Genomic DNA, 20387 nt, shown 5'->3' with positions numbered 1-20387 from the left:
CAGCCAACTGGAAGCAAGAGATGGTCGTGTCTGCTGTTTGCGCCCCTCCAGTGTGCCGGACCCAGGGCCGGGCCCCACCGCGTCTGCTGTCGGGAGGGGAGTGGGTGAGAGCTAGGTCTCTGCAGACCACCCCTCTTGTCCCACTCGCCGACACACCCAACGGTACCAGCGAGGCAACTCAGAACTCAGAGAATGGCACTTTATTTTAAGACTTGATTTTTTTGCCATGATTTTCTACTGCATCCTCCACGACAGTGTCGTCTTCTTCGATCGTGACCAGGACCTTCTTGCCCACCAGGCCAAAGATGTCTTCCGGAGGGTAGCCTTTGGGCTCGCCCACCTTCACAGTGAGCATGTCCAGGGTCAGAATGGTGCCTTCTGGGATTTTCACTTTGGCCACGACAGACTTGCCCAGCTGTGGATAAAATTAAGACTCAGTGCTGGTCTCACAGAAGTAACAAGTTCATGTTGCCTTACACTCAAGGTCCCTGACCAGTCTTTGCAAGGCACCTTGGGAACTGTGGCCCTGTTCTCCCCCAGCGCCCAGAGCAGTCTCCTCACACACGCAGGGACTCAGCTGGTGGGGGACGGGGGACGGACTGAGTGAGGTTCAGAGGAAGGGCCCTCACAGTAAAATGCAAAGGAAAGGGCTCGGGTTACATCACCAGACAGAGCCAGGTCCAGCCGTGGCTCAGTTTCTCTGTAAAATGGGAAATAACAGTGCCTCTACCTTATCGGATGACAGGATTAGTGATAATCTAGAATGCTCCTGGTAAGTAAAAATTATACCATTTACTTTTGTCAGTCGTTTAGTTCAAGATCTCATTTTAAACATGGGGAAACTGAGGCCCACAGAAGGCAGGTAACTTGGCTAAGGTTCCAAGGAGCTGGGTTGAGAACCTAGGGTTCCTCATCCCTGGTCCACTGCTCTCAAGAGACATGAACTTTATGGCCGCCTTGCTTAGTAAAATGCAAAATATGGAGGTCTCACAAGACATGACTGCTACTCAGGGGACCAGGAAGGGGGCCTCCGGGGACAGGGTAGCGGGGACAGGGCAGCCAGGACAGGCAGGCGAGCGAAATGAAGGATATGTGGATATCTGAGCTCGTGACCAGCATTTCTGTCTCGTCCACAATGCTGCTGAATAAATTATTTACTGTATTTCACTATGTCCTCCATGTCAGGGCCGAGGAATCAGCTCTGGAATTTCGTACGGAGGCAAAACGTCTACCAGCGAACAATAATCAGATTATACGTCCTGTTACACCTCCCTGTTTGCTCGGGGAGCCAGGGGACGTAGAACAGAATCACGCACTCAGCTCTCACTCTGGTGTCTGGTGCAGTTCTCTCCCCTTTTCCTCTAGCAGGCAGTCTGTTTGTTTTTGCTATTATTGTTATTTCCTGGTGTCCACGCAGGTCTTAGGTCTTTAATTTGGGGGAAGTGAGCAGGAAGCCACTAGAACAGAAGATGACAACCTTCCCCTGCACGCCTGGTGGCTGACCGTCGCCTTCACCCAGACAGCCCGCCGCGGATTAGGAGTGTCTGCACTCCTGGCAGCCCCGGGGCGCCTGCCTCTATGACTCAGAGGCCAGGACGGGTCTGGGCCACGGCTTCCAAGAAGCCCAGATGGTCAGCGCTCCTTGGCCTCACCGTCCCCTCTGTCTAAAGGTCCGTGCTACACAGCTCAGACTGCTCCCGAGGGGACAGGTGCATCATTCCCCGACAACCCCCGTGATACCCTGCCGCCCCCACCCACCCCGTGCCTCCCCCCGGTTACAGATTCCTCGCTGTACCACTGGCCCTTCTCCCACCGCCTCACGGAACCCCCCCACCTGGATGTTTCTCGGCTTTCCTCTCCAAGGGACCCCAGACTTGACCTGCCCGAGTGCCTCACGAGGCCCTGGACCCCACCACCACCGTGTCCATGTCCTGGAGTCTAGAGCTCTGGGGCCACAGACCTCAGAGACTCAGTGAGAAACTGTGACACGATCCTCGGCCGCCAGGGGAACGGCCGAAGTTCCCTTCAGTAGAATGTTCCTCCCACTGCTGATGTGCACCCAGAGAGACTCAGGGGGTGCGAGTGACACTCCTTCATCATCCCACTGGCCTGGGCTCAGGCGGGGCAGGCACTGACTCTCCCTGGCAGAGGAGCCCACTCTGGCCCTCTCAGGCAGTGGAGCCCAGCAGGGTCGGGCGGAACCCACCTTCTCGTTGCACGCCATCTCACAGGGCAGCAGCCGCTTGATCGGGGAACCCATGGCCCTTTCCACCAGGCGCACGGACCGCACCAGCTCGGCCAGCTCGCCGGGCTCCAGCGAGGCAGCGTGGTCACTCCCCTTCCAGGTCTTGTCCAGAGTTATATGGCGCTCCAGAACCTTGGCCCCCAGGGCCACAGCAGCCACAGATATCGCTATGCCTGATTCATGCCCAGAGTACCCTATGGGAATGTCAGGAAAGAGCTTCTGATATTCCTTTAAAACAGATAAAGAAAAAAAAAAGGTTAAATGTTGTGGTGCTTTATGCATATATTCCAGAGTCAGGCAGATCTGGGTCGGAGTCCCAGTTTAGCCGCTCGCCGTCTGTGCAGATACGGGCACGACACGCAGGCTCTCGGGCCTCTCCCCACCAGGGATAATGGTAACAGTTGAGGGCCGCCATAAACGCAGGAAGAGCACTCGGCACGCTGTGGATGCCCCAAAACTGGCTACTGTCATCAAGAATGCACTTTAAGAATGGGTCACACTGTGCCACCCACCAGGAATAACAGCTATAACTGGATGCCTAGACTCACTCAAAAAGCACCTGGCCCCGGCCAGGTGGGTCTGTTGGCTGGGCATCGTCCCGTAAACCGAAAGGCTGTAGGTCTGATCCCTGGTCAGGGCACATGCCTAGGCTGTGGGTTCACTCCCTAATCGGGACACATACCGATGGATTTTTTTTTTTCTCTCTTTCTCCCCCTCCCCTTGCTCCACCCTAAAATCAATAAGCATATCCTCAGGTGAGGATTGAAAAAAAGATCTATCACATTTAATTAGCCTGAGCTGCTGAAAGCACGTGTGTTATATGCACAAATATCATCATCAATAATACATACAGCCCAATCTCAAAACAATTCTTTGGTGGAAATGCTAAATAATTCATCTGTTATCTATAATTCACTGAATGCAACAAAAGACATTCCACGTTGAGTGAGTCTTGTCAGTGAGAGTGACCAGAAAGCTTAAGTACACCGGAGGGACCCAGACGGGGTTTAATGGAAGACTGGGACAGCCGAGTGGCAGAGGCCTGGACCAGCAGGCCGCAAGGGTACGTGATGGACGAGGAGTGCAGGCTGCCAGGTTGGGGAATTCGAACTGCTGCAACCCAGAGGGCTGGGCCCGAGCTGGGAGGGCTGGCAATTTAACACTCATCGTGCCCTGGAGTCAAAGTATGGACGGACACGAGTGCAGCTCGGGGGGGGTCTGACAGGGCAAGGGGGACCACGTTACACAGAGGAGGGAAATCGGGAAAACATCTGCAGTCACGTGGACTGTGCTCTCTGTGGGACGTGACTAAGAGAACATCCACTTTCCATGCTCTGTGATTCAAAGCTATTTGAGCTTTTAAAAATCATATTTAATTTTAAAAATGACAGCATTCAGAGATGGCTGAAAATACAGAAAAGACTATCAACTGGGAGGGACATAACGTTTAGGTAAAAAGATACAGTGTCCGTTTTCAAAAGGTTGGTTTTTTTAAGTGCGATATGAAGACTGTAGCGACATGTACAAAAGTTTATATTAGCAGGAAAAAAAAAGTCCAATATGGTACTGAAAGGAACATGTAAAAGGAAAACTGGTCAACTGCAGTATCGCAATGACATCTGTGTATATGTATTTAGAATTACACTAATGCTACTATAATGTTTTTGTATGATGACTACATGCATACAGTTCTAATTTAAGTTAGGTTTCAGGTGCTGATGGAGGTGGCCGAGACAGTGAGAGACAAAGGGGTCTAGTCCCAGCTTTGCCACCAAGCTGCCGTGAGATCTCAGGCAAGTAAGTCCTTTTCCCTTTGGGACGAGACCTCATCACCTGCAATGGAGTCGGAGTACACATAATCCTGGGGGAGAAGTAGCTCCCTCAAGGCTACCTCTGTAAACATTTTGAGCCTCAGGGATGCTCAGAATTACAGTAGAAAATTAGCAGAGCTGGCAAATAACACAGAGAAGCAGGAAAAGCCAGAAGTTTCAAGAAGGCCGCCTACAACACAATATGAAGAAAAACAAAAAGATACTTGTACACCAATGTTCCTAACAGCTTCATTCACAATATCCAAAAGGTGGAAACCTCCAAAATGTACACGGATGGATGGACGAACAGAATGTGGTATACGCACACAAGGGGGTGTTATCAGCTTTAGACAGGAATGAAATGCCGACACATGCTACAACATGGGTGAACCTGGAAGACATTGTGCTACGTGAAAGGTGATACAAAAAGACAAACACTGTATGACTCCACTCGCGTGAAGTACCTAGAGCAGTCCACTTCATAGAGACAGAGAGTGGAATGTGGGCTGCCAGGCGCTGGGGGAGTGGGAAATGGGCCGTCAGTGTTGCATGGGCTTGGTTTCTGTTTGGGAAGACGGGAGAGTTCTGGAGAGGGAAGGTAGTGATGGCAGCACAACAGTGTGAGTGTGCTGAGTGCCCCTGACCTGTACACCTAAAAATGGTGAAAATGATAAGCCTTTCGCTTCACCACACGTGCACACACAGACACAAGACAACACACTAGGGAAAGATACGAGCCAGCACTGCACAGAAGAGGGACCTCTAATGGCCAATACATGTACACGGGGAAAGAAAATGTACATAGACAATTATCAGGACTTACGTTGTATAATGGCTGAGATTAAGATCGGTTTTAAGAAAATTTAATTTGTAACCACCCTATTCAGAATGCATCTGCTTCTTTAGCTGCAGTTGGCTCTACCTTTGATTCTGTAACAGCGAGATTGTCAAAGGAAGCATGTCGACGTTGTTTAGAATTTTGGTTGTAAAAGAGGCTCCATCTTCCCCACTGCAAATGTCCTAAGAAAGCCATCAACACCACAAGGGCCCGCCCTCCGCTCACCGGGATGACGCGCAGGTTGGCGTCCTCGGGCAGGAGCGGGTACGCGCTGGTGCACTGCAGGAAGCAGAAGTTGGGGTTCAGGGGCTTCACCAGCTGATAGACTTGCTTCATGGTGTCCATCGACTGCATCCCACTGGAGATCACCATTGGGCGGCCTGAGTGACCCAATACCAACACCATCGTCACTGTCTTTTTAGTGGCTCTGATTCTCCCTCAAGAACACCCCAACTGTTGGTTCTGCTCAGTCAACCGAACTTCACAAACATCTCTCAAATATTCTGCCAGCCACTGTGGAGGAACAGAGGTGAGCTTGGTGGGCTCCTGCCCTTGACCATGGGAAACTCAGGCTCCCCTCACCCCCCAATATTAGAGTTTAGAAAAGTGAGTTCAGTTCAGGAGTCAGAGGGATTTCACACACCTCAGAGAGAGACAAGCATCTCACTGGAGCAAGAGGCTGCACTGTGGGGCAAGGGAAGCGCGGACCCCAGACTGAAGAGCATGAGTGAGCGTGAGGCCCAGAGCTGCCACTCACTAGCCACGTGGCCTGTTGATGACATACCGTATTTTGCCATGCATAGTGTGCATGTTTTTGTCCAAATTTTTGAGGGAAAAATAAGGATGCACATTATAGATGGGTAGTACCTAAAATACCTTGTATCTATTCTTGTGCTTCATAATTACTTGTTATATAAAATTCCTTTTGTACCGTAATATGTTCCAAAAATAAATGCTAAAATTCCTTTATAACACAAAAGACAAGTATCTAAATACAAACAAATAAAAAGTTGAATTAAAAAATTAAAATGAGAGATTATAAAGTTTGGGCCGGAAACATGGGTGCGCATTATCCATGAAAACACATTATACATGGCAAACCATGATAAATATAAAGCATTGTCATTACATGATTTGCTTCGGTCTCAGCGTTGCTGCGAGAATCAAATGAGATCACTCATGTTGCAAACCCCTCCCTAGAAACTGTAACATGCATTGTGGTATTAGATAATATACCCCCAGACTATTTCCCAGGTGGAGCTTGCTCTAAAAAGTTTTACATAGAGTCATAGCCTCAATTTGGTATCATTTCTTGCAGATTAAAAATATTTTTTTAAAGATTTATTTATTCATTTTTAGAGAGGGAGGGGAGGGAGAAAGAGAGAGAGAGAGAAACATCAATGTGCAGTTGCTGGGGGCTGCGGCCTGAAGCCCAGGCATGTGCCCTGGCTGGGAATCAAACTTGCGATACTTTGGTTCGCAGCCCGCGCTCAATCCACTGAACTACGCCAGCCAGGATAAAAATAATTTTTAATTAAATGCTTGTAACAACCGTGTCACCCTTAAACCCTTCCCTTTCAGGTCAGCACAAGAAAAAGTGGAAGTGTGTACAGATCGAAGAGACTTTTCTGAAGTCTGATTTCATGAGAACCCTTGAGCTGCCATTTTGCCACTAAAGGAGCAAAAATGTGTTTGGAGTTCCTCAGATTTTATGACAAAAATTAAACACTCACCTTTTTTGGCTGTTTTTTCCAGATAAGGAAAATTGTTAGTGTCCCCAGATCCAACTTTGAAAAACGGAACATTCAGTTTATGCAGAAACTCAACAGCCATCTAGAAAAATCAAAGGAGTTTTGTTTTTCACCACTGTTCAAAAACGCTGCTCTCAAGACAGGCGAGGAGACAGGAAAGGAAAAATCCCTCCTTGTACCAACAGGAGGGACTCTCTCAACAACTTGAAAGGACGCAAAGATTTGTTATCAGTCATTGCATTCAATTTCAAGCATTCTTTCACTCATAGCCACCCAGCCATTTGTCCAACAAACACTGCGCGCCAGCCTGGCTAGTACAAATCCAGAAGAGAATCAGACCCCACCCCGCCCCCACCACCAGATCTTCTTCCCCAGGGGCGTGAGGCCCAGCGAACAAATTCAAAGGATCGTGACCTAACCTTGACCCAGAAAACCAGGCAGTGAGAAAATGAATGTCCCTCAAAAGGCCTTACCCTTTATGCAGAACCAGAAAGCCAGGAAAAGAGGCCATTTCAATCCTTGCCAAAGCGGAAAAAACAGAGCATCGGACGGCCCGGCCCTGACTCGGTGACCCACAGCTGGCAGGGCCTATCAAACCCAAGCCCTTTCAGGCCCCAAACCCCGCCACCCACGGGGAAAACCTCAGTCGTTTTGTTTGGTTTTGTTCTGTTCTGGTGGCACAGCGTCATTACTTGAAACCACCTACCTGGGGCCCTTCGCCGTCCTTATCTGGGGTGCATCAGTAACACTGCCAAGTGCAGGAAACACTCGATGGGGGAATCAGAGGACCACAGGTTTTAGGAGTAAAATCCCAGTTTGCTGTCAGCTTACAAGAACTCCCAAACCACCTTTGATTACTATTTTTTAAAGAGATTTTATTTATTTATTTTTAGAGAGAGGGGACGTGAGGGAGAGAGGGAGAGAAACATCAATATGTGGTTGCCTCTCACAGGCCCTGCACTAGGGATCCTGGTCTGCAGCCCAGGCATATGCCCTGACTGGGAATCGTAACAGCGACCCTTTGCTTCGAAGTCTGATGCTTAACCCACTGAGCCACGCCAGCCAGGGCTTATTACTGTTTTTTAAAAGTTGAAGTTGAAAGAAGTGGGAGAATCAATGTCTCGGAATGTTTCCAAATATCTGAATTCTACCTGTCCTCCAGTGCAGCCCGAGTGTAAGAAGTAGGTTCGGTCGACTTGATGAGCTAGCAGGTCAGTGCTTCTCATGCTCTAACTCAGGTGCACAAGTCTCCCAGGAATCTCAGTAAAATGAAATGCAAACTCTGATTATCAGTCTAGGGTGGGGTTTGAGAGTCTGCATTTCTTTCTTTCTTTTTTTTTTTTAATTTATTGGGGTGACCTAAGTTCCTGGGTAATGCCAAGGCTGGTGCTCCGTGAACCACACTCTGAGTAACAAGGAGCTAGGTCACCATGCCTCCGAATCCAAAGGGCACAAGGGTGGTGAGGAACAGTATGAATAGGTCACTCCGCCAGCAGGCTCCTTAACCAATCCCTGCGGCCTTAGCTCCCGTCCGTCCTCCACGTGGGCGACAAGCTACTCCGATCGCAGTGGCTGCGCTCAGAGAATCAACCTCCTCACAGGTGAGCCCCCTAATACTGTACTGGTTAGAGCCGTCGGAGAGCCACACAAGTGGCTTTTCACCTGGCCAGTGAGTGAACAGTTCACAGTCTGCAGCCCTCTACATGCAAGAGACACTGTGCAGTGAGGCCCAAGTGCCACTCACCTCCAAGCGTGCTAAGCCACCTTTGCCGCAGTTCTTGCTGCCACTACCTCCCTTCTACTTTCCTTCTCTTCCCCTTGGCTTTCCTTTCTGTATTTTTCTGGCTCCTTCTCTCCTGTTAACCAGCCTTAGGGTGGAACTGGAAAACATTCTTTAATATGTTTATTGAACAAAGTCGAATTTTTCCACACCTCTCACTCCATCTGGAAGATGAAGAAAGTGTTTTCTATTTTCAGAGGGAAAGTCCTATGCTAAGTTTTCTTCTATCTAACGTTCAACTTTTGAGGAAGTGGCTTGTGATGAAAAAATCCCCCAGGACATAAAGAGAGGGATGAGCTCACTCGGGATAGGTGCAGAGCAAGCAGGGACAAGGAGGAGCCAAATGCTGAAAAAACACTTTGCAAAAACACTTAGAATTTGCCCGTGGAGGTTGTAAAATTTGCACTTTTGTAATGAGAAAACAAATGGGCAAATTCTATCAAACGGATAGGCACACCTCATTTTTCAGGCCTCCTGGGGAACCATCCCCACCTAGTGGCCATTTAGAAGACTGCCATTTCGGGCTGATCTCTGCAAACGGTGCCGACTTTAGTCATTGGGGATGATGCCAGCCTTTCATTGCGAGGGCCCCACATCAGTGCCAGCAGCCCCCTTCTCTCTGTGGACTCCTTGGCTTCCCCCAGCCCTGATCAAATGGCTGCCCGTCCCCTTTCCACCTGGGGGTGCAATGCAGCAGGCAGCCTCACAACTTCTATGCCCTCCCACCCCACAGCAAAATGCCGTTTCGCCCTGGCCGAGTTGCGCAGTTGGCTGGAGTGTCGTCCCATACACCAAAAAGTTGCAGGTTCAATCCCCAGTCAGGGCACATACCTAGATTGTGGGTTCAGTCCCCAGTCAGGGTGTGTACAGGAGGCAACCAATTGATGTTTTTCTCTCACATCAATGTCTCTCTCTCTCTCACACACATCAGTAAACATCCTTGGATGAGGATTAAAAAAAAAAAAAGCCTTTTGGAGTCAGCCCTCGGCATTCAACTGGGTTAAAAACCCAGAAAAGGTCCCACCAGCAAACTGGTTTGGGTGAAATGCTGCACGGCCAGAGCTCCTTCTTACAGGGTGCCCTTTCTTTGGGGGGAGGGGAATTACCAATTCTAAATGAATTAACTAATTAATGAGGATCGACAATGTGTTGCCAGAACCCCCTTTCCATATCACGTCCTGTGAGAGATTTTGGGGCCCGCTGATCTAAGGGGTAACAGAAGAGAGAGGCGGGGGCCTTTCTAAAGCTCCCACCACTCCCCTCAGTTCTGGGATCCTGTAGGAAAGGAAAAAGAAGCCCGAGGTGATGAGTTGAGAGGTGCCCAGGGGGAAGAATGATGAGGGGGAAGCGTGGAACCAGAAAAAGGATGGGCCTGCCCTCAGCCCAGCGGCCTGTCAGAGCGCACCAGGACTAGGGCAGGAGGCACCCTGCTGGCAGGGTGGCCAAGGGAAGGAAGGGAGGAGGAAGGAGGGCACGGAGGAGGCGGGCACTGCGAGGGAAGGGCAGCTCCGGAAGGACAGGTCATTTGTGTGTGAGGGGCCAGCTCTCTGGTCATAGCAGCTATTGGCTTTGTGAACAGAACTCTCCCTGGAGACCACAGGCATCTGGTCGTTTCAGCGCGTTGCACACACCTCTGCGCAGCTTTCCACCAGGTGCTGCGGTAGTTTACTTGGCCTTAATAAAATTCCGCCGCGCCTTGACCTTCCCTTAGCACACAGAGAACGTCCTAGGGCGGCACGCAGCGTGAATGCCCACAGCCCATAAGGAAGTTAGAGCAGGTAAGCAGCCAGAGCCGCATGCCAGGTAAACACGAAACAAGGGACCAGCCCACTTCCAATGGCCGGCAGACAGGACATTCTGGCTCAGCAAAGGGACCTGCCCTGCCAAGCAAATTAACTCTTTTGAGGCTCGTAAGAATAGGTTTCTCCTCACGGCCTGTGCCCAGGTCAGTCAGGAGGTCAGCTGGGAACAAACGGCATTCCGAGGACAGAGGAACCTCCCTGCAAAGATGGTGTGAAGCAAAAAAGCTCCAATGCATTGGAAGTAAGAAAACAACTACCATACCATGGATGCAGGTCTTGCCCTGGCCTGGCACCCACAGGCTTACCTCACTGATTCCTCACCCCAGCCCTGGGGGGTGGGCATTTTATTGTCCCATTTTACAGACGGGGCACCTTTGGCTCAAAGCAGTTACACGATCAGCCCAATCCCACACAGTGTCAGTGCCGGAACCTGAACTCAGGGTGGCTGCAGACCACCTGTTCCACACACCAAACAAGCTTCCTGGGACAGCAAAAGGCTGCGGACTGAGAGGCAGCCCCCAACTACCCACACCCAGGCTCCTCCCCATCTCCCAACAGCACCTGCTTCTCACCTTGAAGCCCCCTGGGGGCAAACAACCTGAAGTGACCTTTCCTAAGCAGCCTCACAGATGCAAGGAAGTGCCCTCTCTCCTTCACAGTCCACGCATGGGTGCTCAGGTGCCTGGAAACATGGACTGAGCGGAAACGGCCTTTGCTGATCTTGCAGTGACTCAGGGCATCAGAGATGGGACAGCCCTCGGACACAGGAGGAAGGGCAGGCCCAGAGTGGGGACGGGACTGCCGAGCTCACGCTGAGACCATCTCAGAGCAGAGAAAGAAGGGCAGGAATCCCGGTGCCCGACCCTCGGCCGGGGCTGCCTTCGGTAGCTGAGGCTCAGGTCTGAGGGCGCCAGCCCTGTGCTTAGCTTTACGTGAATGATCACTGAATCCTGCGACCTGGCAAGATGGGTCCCAGACCTAGCCCACTTCACTGCGGAAGAAACAGAAGCCAAAGAGGTTAAACAAATAGCCTCCCCATGACACAATGGGAATGACGGGCAGAACCACATTCAAACCGAAATCTGACGCCAGAGTCCACGCACGTGACACTGGACCACACAGCCAAGGGGGGCACCACACAGCATGCGGCCCCAAAGGCTCCAGGGTCTACACTCTTCAAAATAAAAGGACTCTAGAGAGCTTTTGTTTGTGGAGGTTCTATCTATTCATATTTGCTGCATTAAAGTGAAAACTGGAGAATTTTTTTTTCTTTAAATCTTAAACTCGTTGAGATAATAGCTTGTAGCTGTAAGAAACAATGCAGCGACATCGGACGTACCTACCCGTCACCCAGTCCCCCAACGGCAGCATCTCACTGCAACAGGGTGCAGTAACACACCGGAGAGTGACTCCGACAGAGCCCACGGATCTTACGGGTTCGCCATCTTACAGGCTCTCATTCGAGTGTGCACGTATTTAATCCCGTGTAACATGCATGGGCTCACGCAACCGCCACCAGTCACGAAACAGTTACGCCACCACTACAGGTTCCCTTGCCCTACCCTTTGCGGCCACATCCACCTCCCTCCAGTCCGCTCCCTAAGCCCTGACACCCATTCACCTGTTCTGTCCCTATAGGTCTGTTATTGCAGAAGTATTATATGACAGAGCCATGTACTACGCAGCCTTCCGGGTTTGGCCTTTTCACTCAGCATGGCATCTTTGCGACCCATCCAGGCCACTGCATGTGTCAATGGTTTGTGCCTTTTTATTGCTAAGTAGTGTTTGGTGGCATGGATGTGCTAGTTTGTTTAACAATTCATCTGCTAAAGAATGTCTGGGGGGTTCTAGTTTGGGGCTACTGCAGATAAAGTTGGTGTGGACACTCAGGTACAGGTTTCTGTGTGAACGTAAGTTTCCACTTCTTTTGTGATAAATTACCGAAGGACAACCGGTGGGCCACGTGACAAACACGGCCTGAGCTTCCATCCATCTGCCTTTATAAGAAACTGCCAGCACACTCCAAGTGGGTGAATGACATCTCACTGCAGTTGTTTTTTTGAAAACAAACTGCCATATTATTTTCCAGAGCATTCTACATTCCCACCTGCAACGTATGAGTGATCCATTTTCTCCGCATTCTTGGCACCGTCTGGTGTCACTGCCACTTTCTATTTTAGCCACACTGATAGTTTTGTAGCAATACCACTCTGCACTTTAAAATCGAGAAATTTCCCAATCGCAAGCATAGACAAGTGCACAAGAAAAAGTAGATAAATTAGACATCGTCACAATGAAAGATGTTCATACTTCAAAGAACACCATCAAGAAAGTGAAAAGTCAGCCCACAGAATGGGAGAAGTTTTGCAAATAATGCAAGAACTCGTATCTAGAATATATCAAGACAAATAACCCAGTTTAAACGTTGGCAATGGGTCTGAGCAGACGTTCCTTGAGGAAGACGGCCCATAAGCACATGAAAAGATGTTTGATGCCATCAGCCACCAGGGAAATGCAAATCAAAAACCACAGTGTGAGGGACAAATACCATGTGATCTCACCTTTAACTGGAACATAATCAACAAAAGAAAAAAGCAAGCGAAATATAACCAGAGTTACTGAAATTAAGAACAATCTAACAATAGCCAGAGGGGAGGGGCGAGGGGACAGTGGGGAGAAGTGTTTTCAGGAACCACTATAAAGGACACATGGACAAAACCAAGGGGGAGGGTGGAAGCAAGGGAGGGAGGTGGGTTTGGAGAGGGTGGGGAGAAAATACAGACAACTGTAACTGAACAACAATAAAAAACAAACCAACAAACCACAGTGAGATACCACTTCACACTTGCTGGGAAGTCTAGAACCAGAAAATCAGATGACAATAAATGTTGGTGAAGATGTGGGGAAATGAGAACTCACACACTGCGAGTGCAAATGTAAAATGGTGCAGCCACTTTAGACAACAGCTTGGCAGTTCCTCAAAATAGTTAAACACGGGATTACCATGTCTATCCCCAAAAGAAATGAAAACATGTCCATATAAAACCTATACATGAATGTCTGTAACAGCATTATTCATACTAGCCAAAAAAGGAGAGCAATCCAAATGTCCCTTAACTGGTAACTAGATAAATAAAATGCAGTATATCCATAAAAGTGAAGATAACTGCCCTGGCTGGCATAGCTCAGTGGATTGAGCGCGGGCTGCGAACCAGGCATCGCAGGTTCGATTCCCAGTCAGGGCACATGCCTACGTTGCAGGCCATGGCCCCCAGCAACTACACATTGATGTTTCTCTCTCTCTTTCTCTCTCCCTTCCCTCTCTAAAAATAAAGAAATAAAATCTTTATTAAAAAAAGCTTTTAAAAAAAAGCAAAGATAACTGAGCAGTAAAGAGGAATGAAGAACTGATAGGTGGCACGATACGGATGAACCTGGAACACATGATGCTGTGTGACAGAAGCCAGACACAGACAACTACCCGGTGTCTGGTTCTGCTCATGTGTACGGCCCAGAACAAGCAAACGTACAAAGAAAGTAGAGTGGTGGTTGCCTAGGGCTGGGAGACCTGGGGTGGTTGGTGGTGGTGGAAGAGGAATGACTGCTGACAGATACAGCTTTTCCTTAGTGGGTGATAAAAATGTTCTAAAATTGGCCCTGGCTGGTGTGGCTCAGTGGATTGAGTGCCACCCTGTGAACCAAAGAGTCACCGGTTCAATTCCCAGTCAGGGCACATGCCTGGGTTGCAGGTCAGGTCCCTAACAAGGGGCACATGAGAGGCAACTGCACACTGATGTTTTTCTCCCTCTCTTTCTCCTTCTCTCCCCCTCTCTAAAATAAATAAAATCTTAAAAAAAAAGTTCTAAAATTGATTGTGGCGACGGTCACACAACCCTGAATACACTAAAAACTGTGCACTTTAATTGGGTGAATTGTATGGTATGTCAATAAAGCTGTCACTGAAAGGAAAAAAGGAACACAAGGCACACCTGTCCTTAGCGGTAGCCAGAGGAATCATGTCACCACACGTTACACAGCCTCTGGAACACCAATATACACTTGTGCAAGAAGGACAGTGAAAAAGGCAAAAACATCTGAGTATCATAAAGATAGTTTTGACCTTGTGGACCTTCATAAGGTCAAATGAATCCCCTAGGGGTTCCTGGGCCACACTTTGAGAACCGCTGCCATGCTTTTTGATTTGTTTGCTATTTTTTGTTATTTTGGTTTCTTACTGTTTTTAGTTGTCACTCACTGCAGTGAAACTCCCAAATGATATTTCTTCCATTTCTCCTGACTTTGGACTCAATGCTAAGGTGTGGTCAGGCTTCAGGGAAACCGTCCGGGGGAAGCAACTGCACGGTAGGGGTGGGTGGTGAAGAAAAAGGAGGAGGCTCAAAGGCTCTGCTGGGCTGTGGGAAGCCACTCACACAAACGGACCGACACTTGGGCGGCAGCTGAGGGGCCGCAGAAAGCACACTGCACCGGGCTTTGGATCTGCCTTCGAGACCCCTTCCCTGGCTGTGCGACCCTGTACAAACCTCCCCGCCCCTCTGAACTGCTATTTCTTCAACTGTGAAATGGGGCACAGTAGAGGTAAAATATATTACTGGGTGTGAGGATGCTTTGTAAACTATAATGTATAATCAAAAATAGGAAATTACAATAGTTAAATGCACAACTAGATCTGAAGTAGGTCATGTTTATGAATGCTGTGAGTTAAGGAATGAATTTGGGCTCCTGAACTGAAGCCTAGACATGTCAAGTTTCCCAGAGGCCTAGGTTCTCTGCCTCCCCACCTTTTTCTAAACTACCAATGGCTAGGCCATACTTCAGTCTTGGAGCTCAATTTACAGACATATTTTGGGGTGGCACAAAGGATCGGAAGCCTCGAGAATGAACTGGGGTCACATGTTCTGGTTGACTAAAAGAATCCTACTGTTTCAAAAGCCACACAAATGTTCTGAGGTTTCATCTCATGATCCATTTCTGCAAAATTATCTTCAGGAGACAACTCAGAACAGAAAAAAAAAGTTCATCTCAGCATTATTTATAAACACAAAAAACTGAAAGTAATCCGCATGTCCAAAAGCAGAGAAATGGTTAGGTATGTTATAAATCTTCAAAACAATGTTACACTGCTATTAAAAACTTTAAGCATAAGATGCAGGGAGTTATATATGTCAAGTATATCTCAATAAAGCTACAAATAAAAACAAGATATGGGTAAAAGCTTTTCATATAATGTTAACTGGGAAAAGCAAGCACAGAACTGAATATTCACAAAGATAACCACCACACAATAAAATATGCATATAAAAAGACTTCTGGAGGAAATACATAGAAAGAGTTGCCATATAGGAATTATGGGTCAGTTTTTCCCTCTTTTCCTATCTTCTAAACTTCCTGTAATATTACATTATTTTTTACAATTAAAATTTGTTTACACTCAGAAAAAGAGTACATGAAGGAATCCCAAGGCAGGTCACGGAGCAGGTCAAACCTGGGACCTGGCACCAGCCAGGCTCTTCCAGGATGTTGGCATGGCCGTCCCGTGTGCCACTCCCTTCTGGATGACACCAGTGCCACGTCGCCCAAATCAGCCATGGCCCCTCAGCAAGGGGCAGAGGTTTCCTGACCCCTAGCCTAGGTCACTTTCCATGGGGGGAAACTGGCCCAGCAGGGGTTTCCCACACACTCGAGGGACTCTGGACCCCAGCGGGGCTGCCCCCTGATCCCGGAGACAACTCGTTTTGGAAACTACAGTGCTCTTCCCACAGACTCGCACTGGGCCTCAGCTCCCTTTGGCCTCCTGTTTAGTTGGGCATTGATCTAGTTAATACTATGGAGAGCTCCAGGTCCAGAAAGCACAAAAAAAGTCTAAAGTGAACAAGGGCTGGAGTGAGCGCTCAGCCAAAAGCCACCAGGCCGCCTGCTATCCCCTGGGTCTGCTAAAGTAGCAAATGACAGAGAGGCAGAGGGCTCACCTCATCCATGCCAGAGGCAGTGAAGAAGATGCCAACCTCCTTGGCGTATCTCTGCAGCTCCCTGTACTGGTCATGGCTGAATTCCAGGTGGCGCTTGTGCTCCCCGTATGTCTTCCCCCAGGAATGCTTTGAAGTGTACGGCCTCTCCAAGGCTTTCCGATTAAACTTGTGTTCCAGCTCACTCTTCTGGAATTTGGCGCAATCGGCCCCACACTCCTGCAACACACGTCAGGGCTTCTGTCAATGACTTGTGGGTTCTCAGAGAGAAGAGAAGTGTTGGGGGCAATGGCCAAGACATCATTATCTTTAAAAACAATGTCGGTTGACAGAGGTGGTCAATAACCCCCCAAAGAGGAACAAGAGAAGCAAAAAAGTCTCAAAGGAAAAAACAGTTGGGGAGGGGGCTTTCCTTCCCCCCTTCCCTTAAAATGCAAAAAAGGGGGGATGCTTTTTTGGCTTTGTTTTGTATTATCAAATTAAAAGTAATTACTCAAACAGTTAAGGAAGATTTTAAGTTGTGTAACTCAGCAGAAGACGGTAAGATGAGCACTGGACCAGAATTTAGGAGAAAAAACTCAGAGCCTGACCCTAACTCTTGGATCAGTCACTTCCTGTCTCTAGACTCAGTTTCTCCGTCTATACAGTGCTCTGGGCTAGCTCCAGCACATGTAACTGTTCTGAGGAAGCGCTTACAGGAACAGCTCTGCTTTTAGCTGTCTTGCACCTGTGCTTTTCTGAATGACACCTTGTTTGAACAAGAGATTCCAGGGCAAAGAGCAAACAACTAAAACTTAGAAATGCCCTAGCCTTACTAAAGTATGAAAGCTAGATTGTCTGGCTAGAAAAGCTAAAATTCTACTGCCAGCCAGCACAATCTCTCAAAACTGTTTTTTAAAAATCACTCAACAGAAATAGTAAGGAAAACCTCTGAAGGGTCAGCTTATTGACATTTCTGCAGACACCGTGGTATCACTGCTACGGAAGCCCTTGGCTCCAGAAATGTCTGTGCTAAGACTGCGGGTCCCGCTTGTGAAAAAATCACAAGACAGCACAGTCAGGACAAGATACTGGAAAGAAGTCAAAGAACATTAGACATGAAAGTGATGTAGGACAACACAGTTCCCATTGTCTAGAGGAGGATTTCAAGGCCCAGAGCGCCTGACCCAAGTTGCACAATGAGTCTCCAGCAGAGCTGGCCCAATCACTTTCCTCAAGGCTGCGGACCACGTGTGTCCTGGCTCAGGACTGCAACCTGGATCCCCGCTTCCAGTGGTGGTCCCAGGCTTCCAGCAAGCTAATGAGGTAGTCTTCTCAAAGTGTCACTGAGGCCCCCTTTGCTTCTCACCTTTATCTCAAGACTTTCACTCAAGAAGCTAAAAGGCTTGTCTCCATCTGGACAAACCTTCCCTTTACAGGAAGATGATAAAAGTGAAGTAGCAGAAACTACATTCCACACGACAGCAGTGGTACCAGAACAGGTTTCTCTTCTTTTCTCAGCTTCCTCCCTAAAGAAGAGTGATTGCCTTATCCGTTTAATGCCATGATAAACTCGAGGTTCACAAAACACAATCACTCTGTTTTACTGTAGGTTATGGTTTCTTTGTTGAGGGTTTTACTGCTTCTCTACTAGCAAAAAAACAAGCAGCAGAACTCCAGGATGAGCCAAGGTATCATGTTCCATTTCCATCAAAAATTGAAAGTTAGAAGTATATTTAATTAGCAAATCCCTAATTATAATAAATTTATATTATATTATCATAATAAAATAAAAATAACAGAGGCCTGATTGGTGTGGTTCAGTTGGTTGGAATGTGGTCCCATAGACCAAAAGGTCACAGGTTTGATTCCCGGTCAGGACACACACAGCTGCTGCCACATAACATGGCATACTGTTTTACAGCAAAGTTGTGTTTTCATAAGTAAAAAGAGTACATTCTACAATATCACAAGTAGCATAGTAATTACATAAACCAGTAACACAATCATTTATCATTATCGAGTTTTATGTACTGTACATAATTGTATGTGCTATACAGTTGGCAGTTGAACATCCAGGATTTTGGTACCAGTGAGGGGCCTGGAACTAATCCTCTGTGGACACTGAAATTTTGGGGAAGTTTTAAGCAGATTTTCAACTGTGCAGGAAGGTGGAGGTCCACACCCCTAACCCCCACACTGTTCAAGGATCAACTGCTTTTATCCAACTGGCAGGGCAGTAGATCTGTTTACACCAGCATCACCACAGACAGGCGGGCGATGCATTGTGCCCTGATGGTAGACGGCTCCAATGTCAGGAGGCGATAGGAACTTTTCAGCTCTACTATAATGAGAACACCACTTATGGGAACACCACTGTATACGCGCCAGTCCTTGACCCAAACTTCGTTATGTGGAACATGGCTATACAGAACCCTACGTGCCAAAACCTATGCTGTGCACTGTGCACAAGTTACCTCTCTTGATCCTTATAACTCTGAGCTAAGTACTATTGTCATCAAGCCTGGTTTTCAAATGAGGCACTCAGGCTCACGGAGATTAAGGATCTAGCCCACATTCACACAGCTGGTAAGTTGTCAAGTCAGGATTTGAACCCAGAGTTCTGGTATTTTAACCATTTCACATTCCAAACACAAGGCAGGTGAGAGAGACAACAGCAATTTCCAGAAATTTCCAAAAATTCCTGGAAGCAATTCAACATCGCTGGAAGATGTCAGAGATAAGTAACAGGTAGCAAGGGGCCAGGTCATCAAGATCTTGAAGGCAGGAGGAAAAGGGTTCTTCTTCTTGTCTTAACTTGCTTCATAACTGAAATTTTTGAACTTTCCAGTCCTGCATCAATACCCAGAGATCTACCAGTTGGATGAATGTCAACACCCCAACATAATTAAACCTGACTGTGCCCTAAAGGGCTCAGGAAGTGACCAGACGCCTGGCATCCAATTGGTAAGCAGCCTGGACCAACTAAGAATGAAAAACTGATCAGTCTCAAGGATGTGACTTTATTATAAGAACTCCTAATGTTCTTTTCTTCTTCAGAACACATCTGGATTTCTGCCTAATTGTGTTTCCAAACTCTAAGACCGCTGAGTAAATCTGCCGTTTATTTCTAGCCAAAGCCTTCCGATGACTCTTTTCGAATACTTGTGACAGAGGGTTCCGGCCAAGGTCAGTGGGGAGCCACTGAAGGTGTCAGCAGGGGGTACAACTTGATCAAACCTGTGTTTTAGAAAGACTGTTCAGACACCAGGAGGGGGCGAGGGAGGTCGGGATAGGAAAGTCAGGGTGGAGCAGGAATAAAAAGGGTTTTGAAAGATTCAGAACTGGACCAGGCAAGCAGGACGCCAGACCAAATGCAGGGCAAGAGAGAGAGAGAAAGGTGGTCCCGGGTCCCCGCGACCCTTCCCGTCTCTGGATCCCCACACCCCTCTCCTCTGGAGCGTTCCCCTCACCTTGGCCACGCGGATCATGCGCTTGGCCACGTCCAGGTCGCCCTGGTGGTTCTGGCCGATCTCGGCAATGATGAAGCACGGGTGCTGCCCGCCCACCCACCGCCCGGGACACAGCTCCAGCTCCAGCGGCATCGCTGCTGCCCCGCCGCCGCGCCACTCCACTCGCCTAGGTCCCGGGGCGGCGGCCTCCGGTCCCTTCAGCCGGCAGCCAGAGACCCACACGTAGCCCCCCGCCACGTCAGCCCGCGCCCGCTGCGCAGCCAATCCCCGGGCTCCGCCAGCCAATCCGGGCAGGGGGCGGAGCTACCCGCCAAGAGGGCGTTGCCGCGGGGAGGGAAAGCTGTGCTCTCAGGCTTTGGGCCCGGAAGCTCGGTCCCCGACGGTCTCAGGGTCACTGCGAGTGCGGCTGAACAAACATTCTGGGAAGGGCTGACGGCGGTCTTCGCAGGACGTAGTGGAGGTCCAGCTCCCAAAGGCGACGGGAGAGCGCGCCCTACAACAGGGTGTCCCCGACCCCTGGGCCACAGGCTGGCCCTGGCCCGTTAGAACCCCGGCTCACAGCAGGTGGTGAGCGGCGGGCAACGAGCGAAGCTTCATCCCGCACCCCATCACTCGCATTACCGCCTGAGCTCCTTCCTTCCCGCCCCCCGCGTCCTGTCCGTGGAAAAATTGTCTTCCACGAAACTGGTGCCTCGTGCCAAAACGGTTGGTAATCGCTGCCCTG

The 20387-nt window shown here is 48.9% G+C and overlaps 1 protein-coding gene across 1 annotated transcript; it reads right to left on the bottom strand.

Annotated features, from left to right (window-relative positions):
• Positions 1 to 185: 185 nt before the first annotated feature.
• Positions 186 to 19911, bottom strand: NANS (N-acetylneuraminate synthase). Its single transcript, XM_045840545.1, has 6 exons — positions 19664 to 19911; positions 16215 to 16430; positions 6628 to 6727; positions 5120 to 5274; positions 2207 to 2473; positions 186 to 415 (listed from the first exon to the last, which is right to left on the bottom strand). Exons 1-6 carry the CDS (start codon positions 19793 to 19795, stop codon positions 206 to 208), a joined length of 1080 nt encoding a protein of 359 aa, XP_045696501.1. The 5' UTR covers positions 19796 to 19911; the 3' UTR covers positions 186 to 205.
• Positions 19912 to 20387: the final 476 nt, after the last annotated feature.

Source organism: Phyllostomus hastatus, unplaced genomic scaffold (genome assembly GCF_019186645.2).
Source record: "Phyllostomus hastatus isolate PE091 unplaced genomic scaffold, TTU_PhHast_1.1 phas_contig_34, whole genome shotgun sequence".
Lineage (NCBI taxonomy): Eukaryota > Metazoa > Chordata > Mammalia > Chiroptera > Phyllostomidae > Phyllostomus > Phyllostomus hastatus.
This window is presented reverse-complemented; position numbering and strand designations above follow the sequence as displayed.

Excerpts from the sequence above, each read along its gene's own strand:
- NANS (XM_045840545.1), bottom strand. The coding sequence starts at position 19,795 with ATGCCGCTGGAGCTGGAGCTGTGTCCCGGGCGGTGGGTGGGCGGGCAG. Across the intron at positions 6,728-16,214 it reads CTGCCTCTGGCATGGATGAG|ATGGCTGTTGAGTTTCTGCA; the intron begins GTGAGCCCTCTG and ends TGATTTTTCTAG. Across the intron at positions 5,275-6,627 it reads GGAAAAAACAGCCAAAAAAG|GCCGCCCAATGGTGATCTCC; the intron begins GTGAGTGTTTAA and ends TGGGTCACTCAG.